Source organism: Anopheles gambiae, chromosome 2, assembly GCF_943734735.2.
Source record: "Anopheles gambiae chromosome 2, idAnoGambNW_F1_1, whole genome shotgun sequence".
Classification (NCBI taxonomy): Eukaryota; Metazoa; Arthropoda; class Insecta; order Diptera; family Culicidae; genus Anopheles; species Anopheles gambiae.
The window spans coordinates 104,444,555-104,472,348 of NC_064601.1; the positions used below are offsets into that span (position 1 = coordinate 104,444,555).

Consider the following 27,794-nt stretch of genomic DNA (forward strand, 5'->3'; position numbering starts at 1 on the left):
CCAGCACCACCCTTCCGTTTCGTTTGCTACGCACTGTACTTCTTACGTTTGACACCCTCAGTCTCTCTCGCTCTCTCGCACTCGCACAGCGGGCCCGAACAAACGGCCATAAAATCTCGTGGAAAAACACCCCAAACCGACCGCGCATCGCTCAACCTGGATGGGCGAAGAGACACACACACAGTTCTTCCACAGCTTTCCAAGTGACTGCACGCACGTGATTAGCGTGCGCCCGTTCCGAACTCAACAAGTTCTTCGCACCGATTGGAAAAGTTAGTAGCGTTTCTTATTCTTCTACTTCTTCTCCAAACTCAGTTGGGGAAGAAGAGAAGACTATCTCGATACGGTTTTTTTTCGTGTATCGTAAATTTTCAAGTGCAAGATTTATCTGGAAAGTGTTTGCGTGTGTGTACTCGCTGTGCTTGTGTGCGTGCGCTTGTGTGCATTGGGACGTGTGCGAGTGTGCGCGCGAGTATGTGTGTGTGTGTGTGTGTGGAACTGTTTCCGATTGTTTGATTTTCAATGTTCATTCATAACGTTTTCGTATGTCTCTCTCCTCTTTTACCATCTCCCTGTGTCATCTCTACCACCTTCAAATTTAATCTACCCTTAATGTATATGTTTTAACCACCCACCTACCCCATTCTTTCGCTGTTTAGCATTCCGATTCGGTTCGAGTTTAAAGCGTACAAAAGTGTCGAATAGAGGCGAAACAAAAATCCATCGATAAAGATAAGTAACGAGTGTGATCGACGACTTGGCAATTTCCGGAGTAACACCTTTAATCACAGCGTGACTGTGTGTGTGCGCAAGTGCTTGAGTGTTTGTGCAGGTAGTTAGTGTGACAAAACAGCACACGTGCGTGTGTGTGTGTGTGCACATTGGTGTGGAAAGTTGCGCCCGTTCGTAAAATCCACCCTCGCCCCGCGGAAACATCCCCTATCGAAGGCAGGGAGAAGTCGAGAGCTCCCCAGAAAGGTGAGTAAACAGTGACCCAGTATGTCATCACGCTCGCGTATCACAGCACACAACAACACAGAGAGACATGCATACGGGGCGGTGACAAAAAAAACACCCCACGACCACCACCATCATGGCACGCATTCAAACAAAAGTCGTCGTCGCCGCCGCACGGGCGTTCATGATTGCGCTGCGCAAGCAACTTATTTGGCCAGGTACGGCAGGCCAGGTGAAGGCGTGTGCGTGTGCACGTGTGCGTTGTTGGTGGTGGTGCTTTTTGCGCCGGAGCCTTCTCCGGTACGCACACCAACCATTCGCGGTCGCTAATGATCGCGAGTGCGCTCCCCAACCCAACCCCAGCGCCACGCGTTCCCTTTGAGAAGCTGTTCAATCGATCGAACACAGTTCAATTCTTCATCATGACTCAACAACGGCGGTCTCAAACGGTGATGGGCGAGTTGGTGAGGTGTTTGAATTTGTCAAATATGAAAACAAAAGTCTCGCTGGAGATTTTCAAACCACACATACACACACACAACACACGCTCACACCGTCACCCACCTCGAAATCTTAATCTTCTTTGTCCACCTTTACTGGGCGAAGATAAGTTGGTAAGAGACGTCGGACTTTCTACGGTTCCTTGCGGTCAGTCGCGGAACGCATGGGTTGAGTTTTATGAGGGTGCTGCTGCTGCCTTAAGAGCAGCAAAAGACGTACTACTCGTGTTATTGAAGAGAAGAAAAAAAACTTAAAAAACTGGGTAGCTAGTACTTAGCGTGTTACCGTGCTGATGTCGTAAAAGTTGTCACACGAAAGACCTTTAAGCCTTTTGGCCGATATAGTGGCTCTAGGTGCACACGGCGTGAAATGAACGCCTTCCATAGAAGACGCTCGTAATCAATCCTACGACGATCCAACACCTCCTCCCACCTCCCCCGGAGGGGTGGCCGTAAATGTCTGCCAGCAAACATGGTAAATCGCTTATCGGCCCGCGAACCGGCCGATGGACGGCGTGACCAATGCTGCTGTGTAAACACATTGTAGCGGGAAATGGATTAAAATTCCATTGCAACATACCCACGTTTTGACAAGTTTTTTTGTTAAGAAAAAGGCCACGTTTGTTGTTGAATTCTAAGATTCTGAGTGGAATGTTTTAAGGACTGGTAAGAATTCTGCAACACTCAAATTGACAGATTGACATCATCCAGAAGAGAATGTACATTGAAATCTTTATACAATTCAATTCCAAATACAATTCTGAAAAATGAACTAAGTTAAGCTTAAAATGGCACTTTTGCTTCAATTTTGTAAAATATTTCGCGTTTGTTTGAATTTTTCGTTTAAAAATGGTTCATTCATGTCAAGTTATAATCGTTAAACTCTGTTTTGATTATCTTCTATGTTGTGTCATTTTTAGGTTTTTTATTTCTTAAATTCTTCTTCTATTATTCTACTTTACTATTCTACTCATTTTTCTAGTAGGCATGTTTTTATTCTTCTTTCTTTTGCCTCTTGTACCTTATATATCATTCATAGTACTTTTGATTTGTTGCATCGTTATTTTAGCAGTATTCTCAACATCTCTTCCAATTACTGTACTGCTCATAAGCTTGCATGTTTGATGGGTTATTTATGGTTTCCATTTTTCCTTCACGATTCAATATGGTTTGAATTAATCAATTATGCGAAAGTCATCGCTAAACGAGTCAAAGTTTGATGAAGCGAACAGACTTATGCCGCACACGAACGCACGTATAGAACCGCCGTTTATATGTGTTGGTTACATACAAATAATTGAATTTCGATCCCATCCTCTTGCCACAGTGCCTTGACATACGACCTGTTTGATTCTGCTTAGAGATGCGTTTTTATTTAAACAAAAATTCGTTATTTCTTCGATGATAACTTCCGCGAAATGAACCAAACTAACAAACAAACAAAAACGCAAACACAATAAGAAACGAAAGACATATTTCTACTAGCCTGAAACCCATCGGAGAATTGTTGCACTGTGGCCACCCCTCTCCTTCAAGCAACCGGTGCATCTGCCGCCGGTGGTGCATCCACACTAGCCAGCGCTCTGGTGCAGCAGCGCGGTTGTCGCCGCCATGTTGCGTGTTGTTTTGTGGTGGATGTTCGCTTGCCGCCACCAGAAGAAGCCCATTTGCTTCCCTCAACTCCCACCAATTACCCGCGTCTGCCTGCTTGCCTGCCACACACACACACACACACACACACACACACACACACACACACAAAAGGTTTCCGTTTTCGCCAAAGGCGGCCCTCTGGCTTTTTTCTGTGTGTTTTCTTCAAGCCGCAACAAGCGAAACGGAAAAGGTGTAGGCCGACAAAACCCCGCCGCACGATGAAGCAGAAGAAGGAGGCAGGAAGAGAAAGAGAGAGAGAGCAGTGATCTGCTGTGCAGCAGGGAGGCCAACACCAACACCACAGCAAGGTTGGGCCAAGATCTTGCTACGATGTGGGAAATAACACGCATGCCCTCCTCCCTTTATAGCGCTTTCTGTGTGTGTGTCTGTAGTGGTGCAAAGCCACCAGAAGCATAAGCATAAACGGAGCATAGTTTTCTTTCCGCTTTGCGCATCGGTCCTCCCGGTGCAGGCTGTCGCTGCTTCGACTTCTTCACCGACGTCTTCGCAGCCATCATCCCGTGGCTGTTCAAGAAGGGCCCGAAAACAAAAAGGGATTGGTTTTTATTTCTGCTTTCAGCGCATTCACTCGTTTGTGTGTGCGGCTGTTTTCGGAAAGGTTGAGCGACGTTGTTGACCGAACGGACGGGGAGGAGAAGTACACGGTGATGGAAAAGTACCGAGCGAAGAATGGATTCTAGGTAGCCAATTTTATGCGCGCTTCATGCGCTGCCAGAACCTTAAGACGATTCGGTTTGGTTTCGCTTCAACACAGCGACTTATGCTTATGTTTGGGTGCTTCTTCCTTTGTGTCAACCCCAAAAACAGAACAGGTAGATGGATGAAACCTTTCTCTCTCGCTCCGTATTCAAGTGTCTGGAGACAACCTGCATCTTTAGTGACCATCAGGGTGACATTATACTGCAGCAGCAGTGTGGAAACCGTAAAAAGGGAATCACTATTTGGCAACCGATGCTCGGACGCTGACCTCGTTTTATGTGGCACACATACAGAGATATACGGCAGGATCCCTTCTGACGCTCTTTTGTGTGTCTTTGCACCGGAGACACATTGCGTCTGCACAAACAAAGACACCAGGGATGAATGATCGATTTTCTCAGGGCTCCATTAAAACGAATCTTCTATCTATCCTCCTGTCCTGAACCTGCCAATTTTGCAGCCTCGCTTAGCACGACACCTCAAGGAAGAGAATTTTTGAGAAAGGATCAGGATATGTGTGTTTCTTTATTGTTTTATTGATTTTATCCTTGTTGAATGTGCTTTTTACCTGCTAGGCATGCTGGAAGCATTGCTGGGACAAAGACTACAATCCCAACCCAGTGTGAATGAACGTCCAGCTTCATTTGGAGGCCTTCATTAACACCAGGATATCAGAAGATTCTTTATTTGTGAGCATTTTCACTTCCCATGGGCAGCAAGGTCCTAAACAAGAAAATCAATACAAAGAATCCCTCATCATGCAGTTCCAAGACAGATCAACGTTCTCACAGATTCCGTATGGTTCTCGAGGATGCATTCGGTTCAACAGTTACATAAATTCTCCACTCAAGTGTTGGACGATTAAAATCGTCTGGCATATACTCTCCCTCGCCGCTGCAATTGCCAGCACACAATCACGCGATTCACATCCAGCACGTTACTTTTACGCTCACTAATTGCACACAAAAGTCTGTGCTGCACACACTTGAAGCATTAATATATCCCGATCAATGGGAACGCATCATCATAACCGATCGTGATTGTGACGGGTGATTGTCGTTATTGCTTTCCCCCTCTGATTGTTTCGAACTGTAACTCTTCCACCCGCTCGACGTCTGCGGGAAGTCGTCCGGACGCATCATGTGGGTAATGTATTTTTCAATTGGAAAGTACTCGAGATCATGATGGCCAAGGGCGCCCGGAATCGTGTGAACGCGTCCGAGGGAACGTCTTTGCGCACGGAAGCAAGCGAAATTCTGCGCGTGTGTTCTCAGCTATTTGACTAGATTCCTGTGTCTGTACCATTAAACTGCCCCATCAACTGATAACGGTACCCGGTAGTTCATGGTTGAAACGCGAAAAAAAGAAGCAAAGAAGTTTATCAACTGTCAACCTAAAGTGCTTGGCTATATATGTGTGTGTGTGCTCGCAGAGATGACATTGGCTGAAGATCAGTCGTTTGCGTGCACGAGCTAAAAAGATGTCTTTGACGATCGTCCGTCCGCAAAGCTCCATGTCTGAGATGGACAGTGAAGCACCTTCCTCTTCAAGGTGCTTTCGACTCATTTGAGCGCGACTCTACTCGACTCACATTCAATGCAGGCACCGAAACGGGACAGCTGGCTAGAAATTCGATCCGCGCAGAAGCGCGATGGTGGCCTTCCACCCTCAGCATTCCAAGCGAAGAACCAATATTTGTCACCTGCTGATGATTCGTGAGCGGCGGCAGCGATGTTCAGTTCGGCACGGTGACTTCACCCCGCGGACCGACCGATGGTGATGATGATGATTCAAGGTGAACCAGGTATTATCGCCGACCGACATCACCGTGCGCCATTTGTGGACTTACCCGCGTATGAAATGGGATGGGTGTAGAAAATAAAGGTGGAAGCCCGTTGCGGGACATGTAGGAATACAAAAAAGATGGCGCCGCCGGAGATCGTTTCCAGCGACAGTCGCGTGCGCTTTTCAGACACATACCCGATATCGGGATCTTTCGTCCGCTGTGTTGCAAAAAACCGGGCGAAGAAATAAGAAATGGGAGAGCAAAAAACCATCAACCTAGCCGACTACTGGAAGCACTCTTTGATTTGTAATCAAACTTTCTCTGTCGCTAAGCGGTCTTCAATCTAGATAATGCACTCTGGACAGACACTGAACTCGCCGAAGCTGTCATTTGATGGAGATTGCGGATCATCCGGCATCCTGTGTGCTCGCCACAAATGAAACGGTTTTTTTTCGTTCATCTACCCCAACCGTGTGCAACTGGTGCAACACCAACAGAACGACTAAATCCATTGGCGGCATCTCTGAATCATACTACCATGAAAGCAGCAGCAAGGAAACAGACACAGTTACCTATTCGTAAGGCAGAGCACAGAGACAACCGGCTGCCGACTGCCGGCTGCCAACCGGGAACAGACAATTTCGCAACGACTGCAAGTTTTGTGTTTTGTTTCACAACATACTCGCAATCCATGGGCCGTTTGGAACACGCTGGCCCAAAACAGCTGGCGCATACTAGCTTAATGGTACCGATTGTCATCAGTCCATAGCGATCGCAGGATCCGGGCGTTTTCCATTCTTCAACTCTTTTTCGTTTGATCCAAAATGGCCCGGGTAGAGTTTGAAGATAGAGCCGTACTCTGGCTCTGCATTCACAACTTACAGTTGTGTGCTGTAATTTTTCCATCAGCAGTACGTTACAGCTAGGCAGACCGATCCAGACAGATGATCTTCAAGCGATACTGGTGCTACTTCTCCAGAAGCTTTAATGGCATTAACATATAGTTGCTTATCACTAAAACACGTACTTATCGCACTTGTGGCATCATTAGCGAGTGTACCAGCTTTGCTGTCTTGATGGTTTTGTTGTCAAAAGGTTTTAGACCTTTCGAAAGGGGGCCTATAAATATACCGATGATCTGATCTGATGAGATATCTTTTAAACCATAAACCATCACAGAGGACATGGGGAAGATGAACCATATTTTTCTGGAAAAATCCATCAGTATAGACCTCTTTAGAAACCATTCGAACCATGTCATTATAAAGGAAGTTTTTTTTTTTAGAAACACTTTTTTATACAACAGGGAAGATACTATACAACCAAAACACTCAGGCTCGTCTTTCATATGATAAGGGTAAAATGGAGCACTACCACAGTTAAAATAAACTGCAACTTAATCTCACGTAACTTGATAAAGAGATCGCTGCAGATCTCACCTTTCTGTCCGTTGTCTGACGGAACAAAGAACATTCCCCGTGCGAGAGGTGCATCGAGTACAACGCTGGGGGCGCTTATTGGGACACTTCTGCCACACCTGCCGTGTCCTATCGTGTTCCAGTAGGGTGGGTGCTTGAAGACGTGAGAAGAATTCGTATTGGTTGATAAAAGTCAACAGCACTACCACGTTCCCCTAACCCCTTTGCTGGGGAAATACTGATGGTCAAATTTCGAGTGTCATTTATCAGAGAACGTGCATCGTATCAGATGCATCGGCTTCCGAGCCACCCGAAATGTGCTGACGTAGGTGAGATTGTTTGCACAGTTTAATTAACTTCAATCAGCGTGATCAAGAAATTCGGAACGACAAGTCGTAATGTTCGTGCGCATCATAACTGAATCACCACCTTCCGCTGTTTATTATTGATAGCCTCCTAAGGGTCCGAAGCCAAACAGGGTGAAGGGCTACAGTAATGATCCATCATTGCACTACTATTAACTCAATGCTAGCGCTGGAGAGTTGATTAAATCCATTACAATTAACATTATCTAACTAATGCAAAGAATGGGTGCATCAGCAGCAGTGCGGTGCAGCCTGGTACTGATAAAAACACCTCCTTCCCGTCCGCCCTGTCCGGGAAGGCAACGAACTGTGTTAATTAGTGCACTTGTCCACACGCTACTAGCAACCGCCAGGCAACAGAACCCGGAGAACCTCGTCCTCCGGTGTGCATGATTGAATTTGTAAACGATGGTAAACCAATTGTAAACAGTCTACTTGTGCTAGAATAGAGCAAAATAGAGCCCGCAGTGCGCGTGCTTGTTGGTTTAGAAAGCGGCCAACAAGTCCTAGGTAGATAAGTTATGTACCTTCCGGGTGAGTGGGATTCTAGGTGCTTGCCTTGCTTGTCAGAAGTGCACTCGATGGCGCCACCGTCTCTGAAGAAAAACGTTTGTGTGATACGAGGAATGAAACTTCACATTTAACATGTGCCAACTGTTCGTATCTTTATAAGCATGGTTGTACTGTACCATGTTATGTCTACCCTTCACAATGGTCTGGCTGACGATTAGCGTTTGTTGGAAACAGTAAACTGATCAAGTTGTAAGTTCGTGTGAAGGCTATTGTGAGAAGTGCTTCTTGTTTTGGAATAAATTAAAGCAACAGGTGATCCTACTAGCCATCACTTCAGATGGTCTCCTATACAGTGTTCATTCTCTACTAAAAAAATGTAAGATCATCTTCTGCCAGCAACAGCTTAAACACCCCCAAACACCCTCACTCAATTGACATATGGCACCCAGAGCGACCACCAGACAACAATGTGATCTCGAAACACGCTACAATCGATTCGGATCAATCTCACTCCCGCTTCGCTTCAATTTCTAACCTCCAAACGACGAAACGGCTCTGACGCACCGCCACGACAATGTGGGAGCACTCTCCGACCAAACCGGTTTTCTGCAACGCGCACAACGTCCCCATGGCACACCGGCGGTTTCTCCGCAAACGCTGGAAAGGGCTTAGGTCATGCTGCTTTTTACGTGCTTTCAACGTGGGGAATGGAAGTCACTGCTCCAACAGCTTGGCAGCTTGCTGTGCTCCCGTTTCTTCCTTTGGCGTTGGGACTTTAATGTTGGAGGAACGAACTTCACACCACATGAGACATATTGGTGGGGGGTGTGATAGGCTAAAGCTGGCGGCGCGAATCATCTGTGCCTGTGCCGGTACAGCTATGGCAGCAAGCAATGACACAAAGCGATAGACAAGAGCGAGCCCCGGTACCTATACACACAACAGCACGCGGTAGAGAGAGTGGCAGCCTCGGTTTCGGGATGCGTGGGTTGACCTCCACTCTACGGACTGGAAACCATCACAGATCATCGGTTGGTGGTGGTGGCGGTATGGTAGGTAAAGCTCTCGTACAAACTGGCAAAGATCACTCGCAGTGTAGAGGCTGTAGTATCGCTGGCGGTGGAGCAGGAACAAGATGATCACGAAGGTTTTTGGGGTAGAGCGTATGCATGTTGCTATTCCAGACACTTCCTTCTTGAAGTTGGAAGTTAGCTAATGAAGTTTTTCGCTCGCAATCCCTGTGGTGGGGCCGAAGCCAATGGTGACAGTAAGGGTAATATCACTTCTTCGTTTCATTCGGTTCCGTCTCATCGATGCAGTTTTGCAAGTGGTTTGTTGGATGCGTTCTTTGCAGTTGCCACAACGCGGACGCGTTGAAAGATACATGCATTCCCATTGCTTGCAGGCAACACAAGCCTGTACAGAGAATAAAAAAATCGCACTGGAGAAAGAAGATTCAGACAAAGGGCTGACGAGGGCTGACCTGATTTCCCCGGCCAGAGGCTAGCACACGTCCCTGCAATGGTGGACGCCTTTGTTTGTTTGGGTTTCGCTTGCACTAAGAAAGCACTAACGGCTTCATTAAAATCGTTCTCCAATCACGTCCAACTCTGACGCGATGGATGTTGGATCATGTTCTGCTCACGTTGGATCATTTTGGATCATGTTAGGGCCCCGATCGAAACCTTCACTAGAACCATCTAGGTTTGCAAATAAAATGATCTTGCAACCACACAGCCAACACCACTTCCTATACCGCTACGGAGCGAAGCACACCTTAAAGGCCTTCGCGCCTTTTGCTTCACAAACAACTCCTCGACGCCAGCTTGTACGAGATTCATTTCAACAGTCTCATCAATATTCATGACGGTTTTTAGTTTGGTTCTTTGTTTCAGTAGAGTTTTTGGTTTCCCCCCTTTGGTACGCTCTCTGTACACGGTCAATTTTGGAATCACACTTACTTGGCAAGAGTGTGAGGATGCAGTCACTCCGTTCCATAATGCATAATGTTCGTACGGGGCGGGGAGAGGCTTTCGTAAAAGGGAATATTTGAATTTAGTTTGATATGCATTGCTCATCGTTTCTAAATCTTTGCTTCTAAGCTCCGCTAATGAAATTCCAATCATGAAGGCAAACCTTCCACGCCCAAATCCCCATCCCCGGGTTAGACGACGACGACATAGCGCTTCTTGTTTTGGAATCGTGGCAGGAAGTGGAAAGATCTTCAAGATTACAAGACCGATGTATCTATATAAAAAGCCCTATTCGGCGCATAGTTGATGGGAGCTGCGGTATTAGAAAACTGAGGAAAACTGATTCACCATTTCCTTGTTGTTCCCGTGGTAGACTGCTATTGCCGAGCTGTCAAAACACACCAACAAATGCCGGCGGCCCCCTTAAGGCACGTGAGGCAACGAAGAATTAATTTATATCCACCAAAGTCATAAATCGTCGCCATTTGCAAGCCGCACAAACCCTCCCTTTTTGTGCGCCCGGAAAACATCACATTTTCACCCTTCGCCCTTCTCTTCCTGCTACGATGGTTTCAGAATGCAACCAAAATGCATCTCACGCAAATGATCTCTGGCATGTGATGGTGGGGTGGGCATAGCTGAACGCCAGGAGGAGAACCATAGGCAAGGGAAAAACAATACATCATCTCAAATTTCCATCTGCTCCGGTCCTCGGGGAACGGGTCCGCTTTCGCCGCGCGATGCAGCGGCGCATTGCCTCGTAAAATAGCTTGCACCGTATAAATATGTCAAAGATCACATAAACTCCAACGCCGTAACACCGTTCGCATCCCGTCCCCAACTCTCCCCTCTACTTTCTATTCGTTTAATACTGGCCCGCGCCTTAATTTGTCCAGAGCAGCAGAGTTCCCTCTGGAAGCGAGCTGGCACGTGGAACGCGATGAGGTAAATAAAAATGCAAATAATCAAACCAACGCTGCAAACGATGAAATGTGGCTTCCAAACTAGAGAGGAGAGGTTAGGAGGAAACCAAAACCACACACACACCGAGTACGGGGCGGCTTTTCGTAAAGGTGAAACTGCATCACGCCAGCTCACACCTTTACCAAGCCAGAGTCGGAATGCCGAACAGCCGGTAGAAGAGACGTCGACTGCGTCAGTACTTACGGCACACGTTTGGCTCTACGGTGGAGTGCTTGCATTAACAAATGAATTTGAAAATACCTATCAGCGCGCAGGAGATAGGCACGGAGGCGCAACACAGCCGAGGAGATCGAGACAGTGATCGAGAGACCACACGTGTGATGTAGAGTACAGAATCGCTGCCACACCACCCTGGGAGATGCATTGAATTATTTGTGGTCCATTTGCCTTCCGCTCCATTTGCATGGCTAATGCCCTGCGGCGGTGTCCAGTTGTGAAATGGTAATGCATCATTCATTCTGACTGTGGTCAGGGTGGAACCCACGTGCTTACGTTTGACTCCAGTGCCAACTCCTTATTGTTCGCCGTCACCGGAAGTGCAGTTCGATCACAGGCTGTCTACTGAGCTAAAGGTGTATTAGTGGTATATAGATCACCTGAGTTTACGACCAATCCCCACCAAGGTTTATGGTTTCACTCGTGGTTTCCGGCAGTTAAAAACGGTAAAACGTTCACTTTATAGAAGTCGCGCGTTCGATCGTTCGTTTGGAAAAGATCGATAGTTTAGGTTCATCACTGTCACGTAACAGTAAACGAAGCTGAGCGACCAGTTTGACGGTTCATAAATCTAGCTCGTTAAACAAATGTGACAGCCTTAAATGACGTTTTAAGTGCGCTCATTGCAAAGAGAGAGAGAGAGATGAGTTATGAAAGCGAACATCTAAAGCCAAGCCTTCCCCTTCCTGGCAAGATCAACGCGCGTAGGGTATTGTTGAAGGTGTTTTCTTCTCGGAATTTCTCCCTCTCAGTTACCGCCCTTTGCAAATATTATGAAGCAATTATTTGTGGATGGTATTAGCGTGTAGCTGAAATTGACGCACCGCAGCGTTAGACAGCATCTCTAGGTCACTCGCATACTATCGCGTTTGAAGACGCAATCGTGTTTGGATGCACAGCTGGTATGGAAACTGGGATTTTCAGAGCGGCGATGCGTTCTAAGAATATTGGTAGACATTCAGGAGCTGTGTAGCAGAGTGTGAGCAACAGTTTTCCAGATTTGCTAAACAATGAGCAAGAACATTGCGACTTACAACGAGATATCTTCGAACAGCGCTTGAAATTACACCTTTTTTGCATTTAACTAAGTCATCAAGACACTTGCAAAATGGTCTTATACACTCATTTAACCACAATCTTCCACAAAATCATGTGTAATCTCTCTCTATCGTAATCCTACGTTTTGAACGTGTTCTCTAAAAGACAATCAAATACTTTTCTTATGAGCACGAAAAACTCCCCTCCCCAGTCTAGTGAAACGGTACTACTTATTGTTGATGATGCAAATAAGCGCAGAATTCCAACAACAGTGCCGGTACGGGTAAATTGAATTTACATAAAAATGCGACACTTGATTGCGCCCCCGTCACGATCGCAGCTGAGGTGAGATCCCCAAGATGATGGTATGTAAAGTCTTGTGCCCGTGTCCTCTGCACTGCAAACATTCCTCGTTCTCAGCTGCTTTTCAGACATCACTTTAGCGAGCGCTATTATAAAGGCCTCTCCCTCCACCGAACGCCATAACCCACTTGAGATTAAGTTTTCGACATTTGCTGTATGCGTAGGACTTAAAAGATGTTAGCTCGCGACGGAATTCTAATCCGTGTGGCCTTGTACTTCCTGCCGCGTTTGGAACGTATATTTTATACCACAAATACACACTCACACCCCGCAAAGATGCGGAAAGTGTGATCGCCCGTTTTTCCCCGGTAATCCGATGGGGTACCGCACAACGACAGCAGCTGCCGCTTCGGATGTCACAAAAAATGCATTTCCAAACAGTGCACATCTTCACAACGTCTGCTTGAAATTGAGTTGAAGCAAAAATGGAATCTTGAATCCATGTTGTAAAGCTGTCAGTGTTAATTACTTGTTGTACACTTGTACACGCGTGAAGCTGACGGCGTGAAGCAGCACCCAGAGCGGGGTGGATTTTCCAACAACACCAAATTGTTTGCGCTATTTTCTCACGAAAAAAGTTGAGGAGGACGAGCGAGAAGGGAGCATTTGCAATTTTGAACGGGTGCAAAGACGCGTACTATCCCGCGATATTGAATGTCAGCTAATTGCCGCTCATTTGCCAACAAGAAACGTCTCGCACGCACACGTGCACTACTGGTGGCCCAGTTATCGCAAAGTGTAAACTTTGTTGGGAATTTGGAGGCAGCTAGACGTTGATACACACGCATTCCGGACGAGATGAGGACTTTCCAGCATCAACAGAGCACTTTGCACGGATGAGGCAGCTTGGGTTGATTAATTTACAGCACGCGAATATCAGTTTTACCATGCCCACCCCTACAAAAGACACAGCCAGCCACTATTTCCCAGCTTGTTTAGCACGCTTTTACTAACAGCTTCCTTTAAAACGGGAAGAAACCGATTTTCACCGCTGTTAAACATGCACCAATCGATTTGTGTAACATTCACCCCCTAACAAATCGCTGCACGCACATGCCAGCGGCAGTCATAAACAAAAGGGCAAAGACTGAGGTCTAATTTTATGGCAGAGGATTTAAGCCAGAACAATGGCGGGATGAACTAACCCCTGCTCCGGGACTGAATGTTTGAATGGACTGCTCCGCTTTATGTGTGCTATCGTACTATCATTTTATGGGTTTCTTTTAGCAACGCCCGATCGTGACCATGCAGAGACGGACATGCTCTCCGTGGACTCCCAGACAGATCCCAAGAATGAAAAACTCGACAATCAAATTTATTCCCTACTTCGCGCTCATAAATTATGGATTCCCGATCGCCCTCAGTTTCTTGGTGTATTTTTTTGTTCGGTTGACCGCGGTGGTTTTCTGTGTGTGAAACAAAATCAATCGAACCACAGCTTGATAGTGTGGAAAGAAGGCAGTCGCCTCGTGGAACCACCGCCTCGATCTCCAATTTCGGTACGGTTCGATCATCAATTCCGCAAAGGAGATAAACGGTAAATCATCGTTTGCTATGGAGATTTTTTTGTGGTTTTGTTTTGTCTTGTTTCAAACCTAAAACTCCTTCCAGTGGAGCTTTCCGAAAGGAATACAGTGTTTGGGAATAGTTTCACGAACTAATTTATGATCGTAAACTATTGTCCCCTCACACTCACACGTCCAGACACAGGCACTCTTGGAGGGGGCCAGGGGGAGTATTAGACGTCTCCGAATGGCGACGACGATCGATTAGACGGCCGTCGATCAACAACACCGATTCCTTCCATTCGGCACGTCGCGGCACGATGCGGCGTTGACTTTGGAGCCGCAGTAGTATCGAAGCAACAAGGGTACAATTTATTGCCACCGGTGTCGCCCGTGTCGGCTTTCGAAGCAAATCTCTGCGTCATCGTGCCCGCATGCATCGCATTCTAATTAAACCGTCAGTGCTGCGGCGCACAGACACCAGGCACGCAGCGGCCAAAGCTTGCTTGTTGTAGCTAGCCGCTAACTAGCATTACCCACGTACGGCTTGGATAGTACCTAGATAATGCATAGTTATACACAGACCGACACAATCCCACCGTTTCTGCCGTGTTGTATCGTACACACGACACGGCACAGCATGTTTTATACAGTTGCAAAGGCTTCACAAATTGGGCTCCACATTTAATCTGTGCACAGCTAGATCTACACAGAGGCACTTCATCGCAGTGTCGCGTCACATTGGCTCGCTCTAATCAGCCTGTTGTAGTGCGTAATGGCATTGGCGGTTGCCCGATGGAAGCCGGAATTCTGTCATCGGTACGTACGTTTCATTCCGTTCGGTTGCAGTAGGACAGACGTACGGATCGTGTGATTGATATATTCTACCTCTCGATCGCAGCTGTCAACCACCGTTTTGTTCGATGGCGTCGTCTTGCTTGAGGCAGCTAGATCGCGGTGTCGTATTGGATTCCTCCCATCAAATATCATTCTCTACCCTTACCACGTTGGTCCGAGCGACGCTAGACGAGTTGAAAGCTTACAGGCGCCGCTCAATAGTTTGTAAGAAGCTTTCAGTTTAGTCTGCAGCGTTTTCGAGGTAGGGATTGAACCGTTGTCTTATCGGTAGCGAGCTGGGACGTCATTTATTTTCCCCTTTCCATACCCCAAGAAACTAATGCATCGCAGATAAACCGTTCGAAACCGTTTGAGACATTTAGCAAAGCCATTGGCCATAACACGCAAACCGATCGTGCTTGAACCGCTGAACTATAGACCGAGAACATCCATTACAGAAATTAAATACGATGTTTAGGTTTTTGGATGCATTCCAAAACCCCCATCCCACTACCCATCGGCAAAAGGGAATCGTGGTAGCTAGCAAATACAGGCGTTTGCCCTCCAAACCGTTACAACTATGTACGAATGTTGTTTACACACGGGGGTTGGGAATTTATTACCCACCCGGGTGTGTGCTGTGGTGCTAGCGAAGGAAGAATCACGTACCGAATGTACGCGGTGCTAGCTGGTAGAAACTGGCCGTTCCTTTAGGCAAGGCGAGGATTGATCGATGGCTGACGAGCGCATGACGGATGGGAACGGTAGAATTTACGGATGCCGCTGCTGCCGTTCCGTACGAGGTGTAGGACTTATTTCCAGATTTCTTTCGCGTACGAATGATCATAACTTTTTGGGTTTTAACCATAGGCTGATAATTTAGGGGCCATTAGCGAGAGATGGTTTGATGAATGTAAAGTACTGGTCAAAGTACCTGTTAGAGATATTACGCCGTCGCTCTTTTGTTCTGGAGGTGTCGTTATTTTCAAAACAAACTTGATTTGGTTTTTCTAAATGAATAATTCCAATCACAATTGCACGTATGCTAAGAATTCAATTGATCAACAGCAACCACGAGACACGTAAAGCCTTGAGTATTTTAATAATTATCTTCGCGCAATTTTTCGACGAAACTACTTCAATATGTATTGTGAATTGTTTCACCCCAAAACTGATGGTCCAAAACCACATCGCCAAACTGAGCCAGAGCAGCAGCTGTGGCAGCCTGTTTGGCAGGTTGCAACTTCTCCCGGTGTCCATACTGAGGTCACTAACCTCATTGCAGTGCCAGCTTTCCATCATCATCATCATCCGCATCTTCGACAACAGTTTCCAACTGATGTACACGTTCCAGGCAGACGTTCAGAAGGTTTGTGGTTTTGACCAATTCTGTCCCTCCGAGCTCCAAGAATTCTTCACGTCGTCCTATTTCCGGTTCTCTGCAGCAAGAGCTTGGCGTTTCCCGTACAGCTTGGTTCACTGCGACAGCACTCTTGTACTCTTGTCCCAATCGGAATAGATTAATTTATGAAGTCCCGAAAAGCCGGTATGTTTACACAAGCCAGAAAAATCTGGTAGCAAAAGATCCAGCATAAAGACGCACCGGTTTCCCGGTACACCTTTTAATCGTGTATCCCCCTGGCATCCCCAGGTTGAATATGAAGTTGGTGGTGAATGAAGTCATGTAACGGGGTGTGGAGATCGATCCCGCCTGGTGAAAAGAAGCGTCGAAAGGAAGGTTTCGCGGTCAACGGAAAACACGTCACTGCAATTAAACAGCAGGAGTGTGGGCTGTGGGAGAGCGAGCAGAACTACTTCAACCCCCACCCCATTCACCCCATGTCGAGGTAGGTGGGAGGGGATGGAAAGGTGCGTTCGTTTTGTATGTACGTGAGTGTATGAGTGTGCATGCTCACAAACGGACACAAAAGTGCATCAGTATCTGTACGCGCAATTCCCTTGGCCAACGTTACCGGGGAACAACTACACAGACACACTCAGGCACATGGTTCGAAGGCAATTTTCTACTTCCAGAACACTCTGTACACACGCTCTGTGCTGGGGTAGTGTGTGCGAGAGTCGGAAATGGCCTCGGAACAGAACTTCGCGCAACGCCACGGATAGCGCAACACGCTTAGAGGTTAACCAACCGCTTCTTCGCGATCGTATAAAAGTAAGATAGCGAAAAAGACCAGAGGAGAGAGAGAGAGAGAAAGATGAATAGAGAGAGAGAGAGAGATATGATATCAGAAGGAGAGAGAAAATCATTGAAGGCCCTGGGTGGGGTAGAAGTAATTATTCGTGCCTGTACCGTGTCTTAAGTTTGCTCTTCTCCACTGTGTATGCGCTTTTTTTTTGTTTCATTTTTCCCAATTCCTCTTTTCATAACCCATCTGCGTACGGGGTGTGTGCCGCAGCATAAACCAAAGCTACCACCATCGTGCGAGATAAGAACACACACACATAAACACATACACAGGTGCTGACGGGACTTTTCCATTAAGTGCGGCGATCCCGTATCAGCATCTTTCGTCGGATCGTTTTATTTATTCCAAGAGCGGCTACGATATGCACGGTGGCCGCTCTTTGGCGAGGGGAAATGAAGATATGCTTACTCATAAATCGACATAAACTATGCTTCATTAGATGCGTTTTCGCTCCAGGCAAGTTAAACTAACAGTGAACGGGAGCTGGGACCAGAACTGGGGAGTTGTAAACTATTAAGCGAAATAGAGGTTCTAGCCCCATTTTAGTAAGGAAAGGAGGGTTTGGGAGCCTTCCCCACACTCTCACACATATTGAGAAACCATCGGATCAAATCCGAGTTAATAATTTAAAACCTTGTAATTTGAACTCTAATGTGTCATAATCGTTCCAAAGGCTCATCTTAGAAAGATGAATAGCGGGTGAAAAGACACACGAGACTAACCGAGACACGCGCGATCTAGTGTCACGATCATGAATGACGATTTCAAACCCTGCGATTCACAACAGTATCGCAATTGTACCGTCACGCCCCATCTGCGACAGCATCAATTAATGGGTCTAACACTTCGAAACATACGCGCACAGATCAAGCGCATTTCGAAGCGCTCACAATTGCTGATCATTATCGAACGTTTATTAAAGCCGGAGCCGGAGGTTGCGGTTGTCGATGGAGGGTTTCCCCCTAGAACGGAAGTACAGCGAAAGCGTTGATGGGATATTAAAAAGACATAACGAATTATTAATTACATTTCAGCTCGTGGCTGTCGATTGTCGCCACTGTACGGGGGATACGATCAAATCGGGTCGTTATGCAGAAAGCGTTATTTAACAGAGCGCTGCGATGGGTACAGCTATCTTTTTTACTAGAGGAATCGGGTTGATGTTTTGAATGTGGCTCCTTTTTACCGGAAGATTCACGTTCGTTTAAATGATCGTGTGTAAAGGTGGAGCAGCGCCACAAGAAATGTCGTAAGTTTAAATCCTAGCTAAACTGTTTACTTTGTGAGTTAATAATACTGTGATTGACTGATTAAGCAGGCCACTAGTTAAGAACTCTCACATAGACATTAATTAAGATCAAATTGAAATTATTGGATTATCCTAAAACATTCAGAGATAAATTATAAATAAATGATCAACCCCAACTGTCAGCGTAATAGACATGCGTCTCCGGATTAAAACACCTTTAAAGGTTTAAAATTTCTAGTTTTTATCCCCAGCAGTACGCAACGCTGAGGGCTTACGCGTTTGACCGTAATTGATTTTGCGTATTTGCGTTCCTCCCATCCTCCTCGTGTCCAATCGCACAGCATCCACTTACCCTTTGGGCAGACGAGAATATTAAAATGCAATTACTCAGCTCAATTAGCTTCCCTTTGGATGCAATGAACCGGGCCGCCTGTTTGCAATGCGCTTCAGGGAGGGGGAAGAGTTTGAAGTCAGAAGCTCGGTCGATTAACTGCTGCGTTGCTGCTACCTCGCTCTCGGATGTTGTCTTTGAAGTTATAAACGCGCGAGTGTGCTGTAGATCGCCGCCACTACTAGTACACGCAATGCCCACCGGCCTTCTTCAAATACGTTTAAAGTGTTAGATTGGTGGTGAGGCAGGGTGGTGATAGTAGAAGCTGGGGGGGGGGGGGGGTAATTTAATATTCAGAAAAAGAAACCGCTCCTTCGGTGTCTGTGACTACATTGCCGCTACACAGCGTCGGCGATCGACGACGACGCCACCATAGAACCCCTCTGTCAGCCGTGTAAGCGCCCATATTAGGAAACTCGAACCATCTCACACAGACAATCAAACAAAAACAAGGGCAAAGAAGGAAGTTAACGTCCCCCCCCTCCGTCCGTGTTCGGGAGATGCATTTTACGGTACAGTTTGTACCAAAGTGGAGTTAGACTTTTATGCAAATGTGCACTGTAACCGTGCGGATTGATCAATTAGTGTATCAGTTTAATGATTCATTCTGTGCCCAATAGCGGTGCTTGATGGTGAGCTGCCTTATATGCAATAGCCTTAGTCTTCCTTACTGTTCAGTAATAACCTTCAACACTCTTATGAAGTCACACTGCAGCAAGAGCGTGCTGTGCAGGTCACACCTTTTTTCCACGAAGTACTCTTCAAACGAAAGTAGAAATTATTTGACGATGCCTGCGTTGGGTCGTACCGTGCAAGAGCACAGAGTTTAGCAACTTTCGCTTGGACGACTTACCGTACCGGCATCCCAATCCGGCACAAACCAAACGACGATATCCACTCTCTTCAGAGGGGGCAGTACGGCAACCGAAAAGGAAAGACGTCGGGACGCCCAATTCCCGACTAAAGTGAAATTGTTTTTCCTCTCATCTTCTCTCTCCCCCTGCCGAACCGATCCAAGCCGACAGATCAAAGACCAGACATACAGGAAATAGATCGACGGATAGTTTGGAACCGATTTAGTATACAGATCACGCTGCTATACAGACTGCGATCGTGTGCCGGAAAGGTTCACTCGAAATTAGTCCATCCATCCACCAATGACATCTTCGAGGAAAATGTCGGAAATCGATTTTTCATGCACCCTCTGCAACCAATAATAAGAGGGTGGTAGTTTCCACCACTCGGCACAAACATCATACAGTGCACCATAAAATGGGTCCAAATGTACAGTCCCTTTTCCGCCCCATGAGGTAGGATGAATTGTGGCCCATTAACGGCGCGCGCGCGTTTAGATGTGTTATGTTAATTTGGCCCGTCGTCTGTTTGTCGGCCATTATGTGTGAAGCAGTGTGACACAGCACGCGAACCCGATACGATCTTCGCGGCCTTTTTTTTTGCCTGGTTTATCACCCTGTCAGTGTCGATTGCATAACGACACTAAACCATCACTGCTGCTGCTGCAGCTGCCGCGATGAACATTTGTAGAAACTTGTTCAAAAGACGGCATCCGAAACAATGAACAGAGGACCCTCGGTTTTGTAGTGTTGTGGGCATATTTTTTGGTTGAAGATACCTCTACAAAGCTTTAATAAGCTACGATCATATGTGTCCATTCAAAGGCCTTCCTATTTGCTTAGCAGCAGACAAAGCAAATTTCAGCGTGGCAAAATCGCTCTCCACACATTGAGTGCAAATTAGCGAAGGTGTACTTGATTCACAGGAACTCCAAAAATTGCTAGTGTGGCGCAGGTTCGTCATCAGTGCGTCATAGACTCTGATGAATGGTTATACACAATATGAAATTGGTACCTCTTTTGTTGGGCGATTGTTTGCATGTCATTTGCAGCTCCATACCAAAACCCACCAACGGACCCATGTGAAAGCATTTTACACGCCTCCGGATCAAAACGTAATGCAAAATGGAATTCCAAGACAGCGCCACAGCGCACACGACCCAATGCAAGAAGTGTACACTATAACGCCCCTCAGTTTTTTTTTTTTTTATCACAGAACAATCGCAGCGCCCTTTGTTGGACCGAACGGTTTGCAAAATATCCGCTTCGGTCATTTTCAGTCCGTGGCGTAATTCTAAACCATGAACCAGAACAGAAGGTTCGCGTTCGCGTTGAAGATGAGTCGTGTTCTGCTGTTGCATTTCAACTGTCGAGTTGCCTGGGTGAGATAGCAGCCCCTACGCTATCGCGCATCGCAGTTGTTTGGCCTGTGGTCTGTGTCGTTATCATCGTCACCACACTACATAAAGAGCTGGGAGGCTCTTATCTATCTCGTCGTCATCGTCGTGGTCGTTATCATCGTCATACTCATTGCTTGCTTAAGAGCTTGCTTGACCATATATGCACGGCAACAGCGATGCGTGACACCTGGAGGAGCGAACGTAGCAGAAAAGACGTTCGGAACGAGACAAGCCAGACTCTAACGAGAATTGGAAGGTGTACCTTTTAGATGGTAAAACAACATTAAAATAGTCTAACTTGGATTGCACCATGAAGTGTAGAGAATATCAATAAGCGTGATTGTGCGTGCAATAATTAAACATTCCCTCCTCCATGAACTACGGATATGGCGCGTCTTCACCATCAAGTGCGGCGTTTGGTAGTTCCCAAAGGCGCCAAAGAAATTAAGTGCCTAAATAAACGAATCGGTTTTTTTGTCGGGTGGTTTGGGTGTTTTTTGTGTGTGAATTAAAGCTGAAACAACACAGCACACATACACACACCAGGTCCCACCAGCCAGGGTTGTTCCCACCCGAATCATGTAAACACTTGCGCGCTCCGTGCTCCGTACGGGCAGTACCGCGGGCAGTGCGTATACAGTTTTTGATGTGTGAAAAACAATCCAACATCATGATCGCCTCTCCATCGTCTCTGTACGGTATGTTTGAGTATGGGTAAAGTGTAATCAACCGACAGCAGTAACTCGATTTGGTAACTGGTGAAACATAAATTGCAGTTAATGTGGTGCCCTTCGTGCGTGGCGTTATGAACTCTGAGCGTTCTAGAGATTTATTATGTCTTTAAACTACTCATTTTTATAGCGTGCTACTTACGCCTTGCCGCCTTTGTACAGGAAAATTACACTGCGGAAATGATGGTCGAACTATGGTTTAGCAAACGAATTAGTGGTTTGACGTAAATGAGCTTCCCGACACTGCAACCACCTATTCGCTTATTATATCCGTGTTTTCCGATGTTTGATCGAGCTATATCCCATGACTTCTAGCTGTGTGTACGAAGAATCACTATCTCTCCACTACCACGAACCGAGCTTACGGCAGTGTCTAGGAATGTCAAGTGCTGTAGTATACCTTGACTATCCGCCTCCCAAATGTAAACGACCGCTAGTACAATATTTATTCTGACAGTTCCATTTCGCGACCACACAACCGCATCGCAGTCAACAATACGCTAATCTCCAACTACTGCTTCGCTTCCCCGTTTCAGGTCTCAGTTCACACCATGAGGTGCCAGTACCTACTGGTGCTCACGGTAGTGCTATGTGCGCTTACCGTGAACTCTCTCAAGCCGGAACTGCCCAAGGCGAAGGATCCACTGTTTAACAAAATGCTTGCCGAAAGCAGCACCAAAGGTGTGGATGCGCAGGATCCTCGGTACAACAAAATGCTGCCCGACCTGGAGGAAAATCTCATCGACGATGACGATGAGGACGATGATGAGGAGGAGGAGGACGATGTCGCTCCACCGACGAAGAAGGCTGCCGACCTGAACCCGATGTATGCGCTGCGCGGCAAGCAAGTAAAGCCGGAAGTGTCCACCGTTGGTAAGTGCGAACGAAGCGAAAAACAATGCGCAGCGAGTGATTAGCTGCTTATCGGTATGATTTCCCTTTATTCCGCCCCTAGGTTCGGTTGCTATCAACAAGGTAAAGATCAACGAAGATATCGACAGCTACGAGGAGGTACTGCTGAAGGGTAACGGCAAGAGTGTGGTAAGTACATAGCCTTGCTACGGGTTTGGTAGTAGTAGTAGTAGCTTGTACGACAGAAGGGAAGCTAATGGAAAACGTGTAAACTCTTTCACAATTAACGAAGGACATTGATGATTCGTATCAAGTGGAGGATCTAAGCGGTGAGGTACTTACAATCGAGGAGGAAGTAAGTGACCACTCCAGTCATTTTATGTCGCTCTTTCTGTGTTCATATTGTGACGTTTCACGCATGCCACATCAATGTCTTTCCGTTCTGATCGTTCTACTCTCCCATCTTCATCGTTACATCCTATTCTTTCCCCATGCATGGTTCATGATCAGGTGCCCCCCGACAGGCGGCACGTCTAGTTGCGTTCTCTAATATCCCGCTATGCCTTTCTCTTCTACCGCTTTCTTCTATTGCTCTCTGTCCCGTTGGCTACCTGTAGAAACCTTCCAAATCTACCACCGCAAAGCCCGTCGCTAAACCGGCAACCGAAGACAATTACGATGAGTACGATGATGATGAGTCGGACGAACAGATCGACTTCTCCGGTGTAGACAAAGTTCTGGCTCAACCACTTGTAAGTGATCGAGAGAGCGAACTAACCCCGTCAGCACTATATTTCCGAGTGATACTTGCTACCGCAGATCACACAAACGTATAACAAACTGTTCTGGGTTTATTTCTACCTTCCAGAAACCACAGGTACCTGCTGAGAAGTCTGCCAAACCGGCAGTTCCTAGTACGACTGCGAAGCCGAAGGCGGTCACCACCGGCAAGCAGAATGTAGAAATTCTGGATCAGTACGACGATGATGCGGATATGGACTACCAGTACAACTACGACGATGACGAGGACAACGATGATGATGACGATGAGGACGATGATGACGATGAGGAGGAGGATGCGGAGACGTTGCCAGCACAGAAGATCACGAATAAGGTCAACAAGGAAGTAGCCAAGAAGCAAACCAACCCGGTAAAGGAATCGAAGGATCAGAACAAAGCAGCTGGCAAGGATGTTAGTATACGATCGGGTTTAATTCCTCCGCCATTGTGTTTAATACTACGTTATCACTTACAGAACGCTGAAGACTACTACGACGACGATGAGTACGATGATGATGATAATGCGGAGCCGTCCAACAGTTCCTACTGCCCGCGGGGATGCATCTGCGAGCGTAACATGCACGCGTACATGGTTGCCACGTGCAGTCGGCTCGATCTGGAGACTCAAAAGTTCACCTCCCACATCACCGACCTGCAGGTGCTGGACGTTGGACCGAAGTACCCGATCGAGCTCGGACCAGAGTTCTTCAAAAAGATTGGCCTTAGCCACGTCGTCTCGATCAAGATCACCAACTGTACGATCGTGTACATTAGCCCGCAGGCGTTCGCCGGGCTGGACGAGCTGTACTCGGTCAATCTGACCAACTCGGGCATCGATATCATCCATCCGGACACGTTCGCGAACAACACGAAGCTGCGGCTGCTGACGCTTTCGGGCAACGATTTGAGCGCGATGCAGAGCGTGAACCATAACACGCCGTACATGGACTACATGCTGAAGGCGCCGACGGTCGAAGAGCTGGACATTTCGCGCTGCAAGCTGCAGGAGCTGCAGCCGAACGCGTTCAACGAGCTGAAGAACATCATCTACATCAACCTGTCCGAGAACAATCTGAGCAACCTGCCGGAGGGCATTTTTGATAATGTGGAAACGATCGAAGAGCTGGACCTGTCGATGAACAACATCGTGGAGCTGCCGAAGAACATCTTCGCCAAGACGTCGCTGGCGATCCTGCACCTGAAGCACAACAAGATCACCAACAATGTCGACTTTGTAACGGCCGATCTGCAGAAGCTTGACCTGAGCTTCTGCCAGATTCGCACGGTCCACAACACGATGTTCAAGGGCATGGATGGGTTGACCAACCTGATCCTGAAGGGTAATCACATCGAGAAGATCAAACCTATGGCGTTCATCTCGCTGAAGAACTTGCGGCAGATCGATCTGTCGTACAACAATCTGGAGCAGATTTCCGCGCAAACCTTCATCGGCAACAAGATGCTGGACATTATCCGCCTCAACAACAACCCGCGGCTGAAGCGCCTGCCAAACGAAGGCTTCGAAATCTCGTTCAACGGTACGTTCACCGTGTACTTCATGGACGTGTCGAACTGTGACATTTCCGAGCTGGCAGACAACACGTTCAAGATGATGCCGCACCTGACGCGGCTGAACCTGGCATGGAACAACCTGCAGACGATTCGGTCGACCTATTTTGCCCACCTGAACAAGCTGATGGACCTGGACCTGAGCAACAACATGATTATAAATATGGACGAGAAGACGTTCCAGAACAATCGCAACTTGAACACGGTAAGCCGCTCTCGCTTCGGTTGTGATGTGATCGGATTTCAAACTAACAATGAAATTTGCTCTGTTTTTGTAGTTGAACCTGGCCGGTAATCAAATCGCAACCCTGACAAGCAAGCTCTTCCACCCGCTGCAGTACCTGAGCGAGCTGGACGTTAGCGACTGCGATCTGCGCACCATCTGGGAAGATTCGGCGGCTGGTACGAAGCGCGAAGAGGTCCTGCCGAACCTGAAGCGCCTGAACGTGTCTTACAACGAGATCATGGAGGTGTTTGTCTCCGATCTGGAGTCGATGGGCAAGCTGCGCGTACTGGACATCCGCAACAACACGCTGACCTGCAACGAACGTTTGCCAACGCTCATCGATTGGCTGCAAAAGAAACAGGTAAGATTGTGTGCCGATCCTTATCTTCCGAAATTTCTGATCCATATCTAATTGTATGCTTCGGGGTCTACGTTTTCAGATCTCAATGGGCCTTGGCGACACGCACGATCACGTGACCCACGCTGAGATGACCACGGATCTGCGCACGGACAACTCGGCAACGCTGAAGCAGTGGGGCCAGTTCGCTTGGGAAATTTGCCAGGGCGGTGGTAGCGACAGCCCGAACCAGCGCCTGACGTACTCCGAATCTGACGAAGAATACAACATAGAGGATGAGGACGATGTGTCCGATGCTGCAGATGCGGACGTGATGGCGGAAGCGAAGAACGCCAAGTCGAACAAGATCGTGGACAGCAAGAACGAGCTGGACGAGTATTCGGACGATTCGGTCGATAGCGACGACAGCGAGGATGAGGATAGCGCCGACGAGGACGACGAGGAGGACGATGAGGAGGACGATGATGATGATGACGACGACGAGGAGGAACAGGAGCGCGAAAACATTCTCGACGCCGCCAACGGTATCCAGAAGATTGAGCAGGGCATCCTGACCGGCAAGCAGGCGGACGAGGATGATGATGGCGAGTACGAGGATGACGGTGCCAGCGTGGACGATGTGGTCATACTGGAGAATAGGTCCATGTTTGCCGTGTCGTCGGTGTGGATCGTGGTTGCCTGCATCCTGTTCGGCATCTCGATGCTGCTGCTGGTCGTGGTGAAGGTGCTGACGGAGGTGATGAAGCGACGCGGCGAACGCTACCGCCAGGCGCTGCTTGCCTCCAAGAACTCGTTCGTGTACCAGAAGCTGACGGAGGACATTGTCCCGTCGAAGGTACCGAAGATCCATCGGTACGAACCGATCAATCAGGTGTAAAGTACATGCAACACCAACAAACCAGGCGCACGCCCTGAGACAAAGTCAAATGGAAAACACGTGGGTTATTAGATTTCGTGCACGCGCAGGAGTAACATTCAAAGTCGATTGCGAGGCGCAATAGAAGAAAAACGCAAGAATTATTCGCACAGAAATACTTAAACAGAATACGCAAGATCACGTCAGCGCTTCCCGGTCGGTGTCAAACCTCAACCCTAGCGTGGAAACAAGCTAGTGGCAAATGAGATGTACTTATTGATACAAAGTAAAAACAAACAGCTACATAGATCGGGCAATAACAAGCAGCTATTTCTTTCTCTATTTATTAAGTACTTGTACCCTTTTCCTTTAACATCGAACCAACAGCAGCATTGATTTCAACATAAACCTTTTCCTTCCCCCCCCCCCCCTTGTGGTTAGTGGTGATCCTCAAGATGAACCATCCATCTTGTTTAGTCGAGTCGCCCATCCGGTCGCATTACGACGCGCGCCACACAAATTGTATACACCTATCGATGTAACAAATCGTTCGAACGTCCAGCTTTTCACCGCAATCCGGTGTTGTACGCGTCGTCGGCGGACCGATGCGCCCTTCGGTTTTTGTGCCGGGTAAAGGAAACCACCCTTCTGCGTCTCTGGCACCGTAAACGTTTTAGCAGTTAGCTTAGTTTTGTTTTAGTGCTACTATTCGTACTTTATAAAAAAAACAGTGTTTTGGGTTCTCACCATTCAAAACGACACACATTCCTGGGTACCGTCGTTCCGTAAAGCCGCATAATAAGCAGTGTTAAATGGTAAAAACATACAAATACACACACTCCCCCAACATGAACCGGTAAGATATGGGAACGTGCACCACACAACCAGTATAGGCTTCGTTTTAGTGCCATTTTTTTTCGAAACAAATCGGGAAGAAAACTCACCGATCGTCGAGAGGATCATGCTCGCATCCGCTTACGATCGCCGGAAGTATTCTACTTAGCATGCCGGTGCAACACTTCAAAACCCTTGTCCTTTTTTACTTGTCCAAAACTCCCCGTTTCGAGCCAGATCCAAGGATTTCGGGCAAATACATACGGATCAACCATTCACAAATATACAACAAAACTACAACGCAAAATATCAGTATCACAGTGTTAACTCCGTCTGCAGTTTAGAGTCTTTTTTTATTTTGCCCCACTTTTTTAAATTATTAAGGTGTCTACCAAAATAAATCAACAAAAGGATTTGATAGAATAAACGTTTTACCAAACCCGGAACAATCGTATGCATTGCTTTCATTCTTAGTCCGAAAATACGACGTGTGATGCATGTGCAATGGAAGCAATTCTCCTAGGACTTAGTATTGTATACAGGTAAACTAAAATGCAGATTTGTAAAGCTTATTACGCGTTTATATTTGTTTTGAATCTAGTTTTTTTAGCATCATTTAAACTATGAAATTGACACAATCATGAGACGTGGTAGTTAAC

General features: G+C 47.1%; 1 protein-coding gene across 7 annotated transcripts; it reads left to right on the forward strand.

Annotated features, from left to right (window-relative positions):
- The first annotated feature begins 112 nt into the window (after positions 1 to 112).
- LOC5667071 (insulin-like growth factor-binding protein complex acid labile subunit) lies at positions 113 to 27,584 on the forward strand. Of its 7 annotated transcripts, XM_001688887.2 has the most exons (10): positions 113 to 272; positions 660 to 978; positions 22,197 to 22,533; positions 22,616 to 22,701; positions 22,805 to 22,867; positions 23,130 to 23,264; positions 23,381 to 23,704; positions 23,768 to 25,066; positions 25,140 to 25,448; positions 25,528 to 27,584. In XM_001688887.2, the coding sequence occupies exons 3-10, from the start codon at positions 22,212 to 22,214 to the stop codon at positions 26,320 to 26,322; spliced, it is 3,333 nt and encodes a 1,110-aa protein (XP_001688939.2). In that variant the 5' UTR covers positions 113 to 272; positions 660 to 978; positions 22,197 to 22,211; the 3' UTR covers positions 26,323 to 27,584. The 7 variants fall into 7 exon arrangements, with proteins under 7 accessions (XP_001688939.2, XP_061501863.1, XP_061501862.1 ...); XM_061645879.1 differs by lacking the exon at positions 22,805 to 22,867; XM_061645878.1 differs by lacking the exon at positions 660 to 978 and having other exon boundaries at positions 186 to 272.
- Positions 27,585 to 27,794: the final 210 nt, after the last annotated feature.

Excerpts from the sequence above, each read along its gene's own strand:
- LOC5667071 (XM_001688888.2), top strand. Across the intron at positions 22,868-23,129 it reads TACTTACAATCGAGGAGGAA|AAACCTTCCAAATCTACCAC; the intron begins GTAAGTGACCAC and ends GGCTACCTGTAG. Across the intron at positions 25,067-25,139 it reads ACAATCGCAACTTGAACACG|TTGAACCTGGCCGGTAATCA; the intron begins GTAAGCCGCTCT and ends CTGTTTTTGTAG.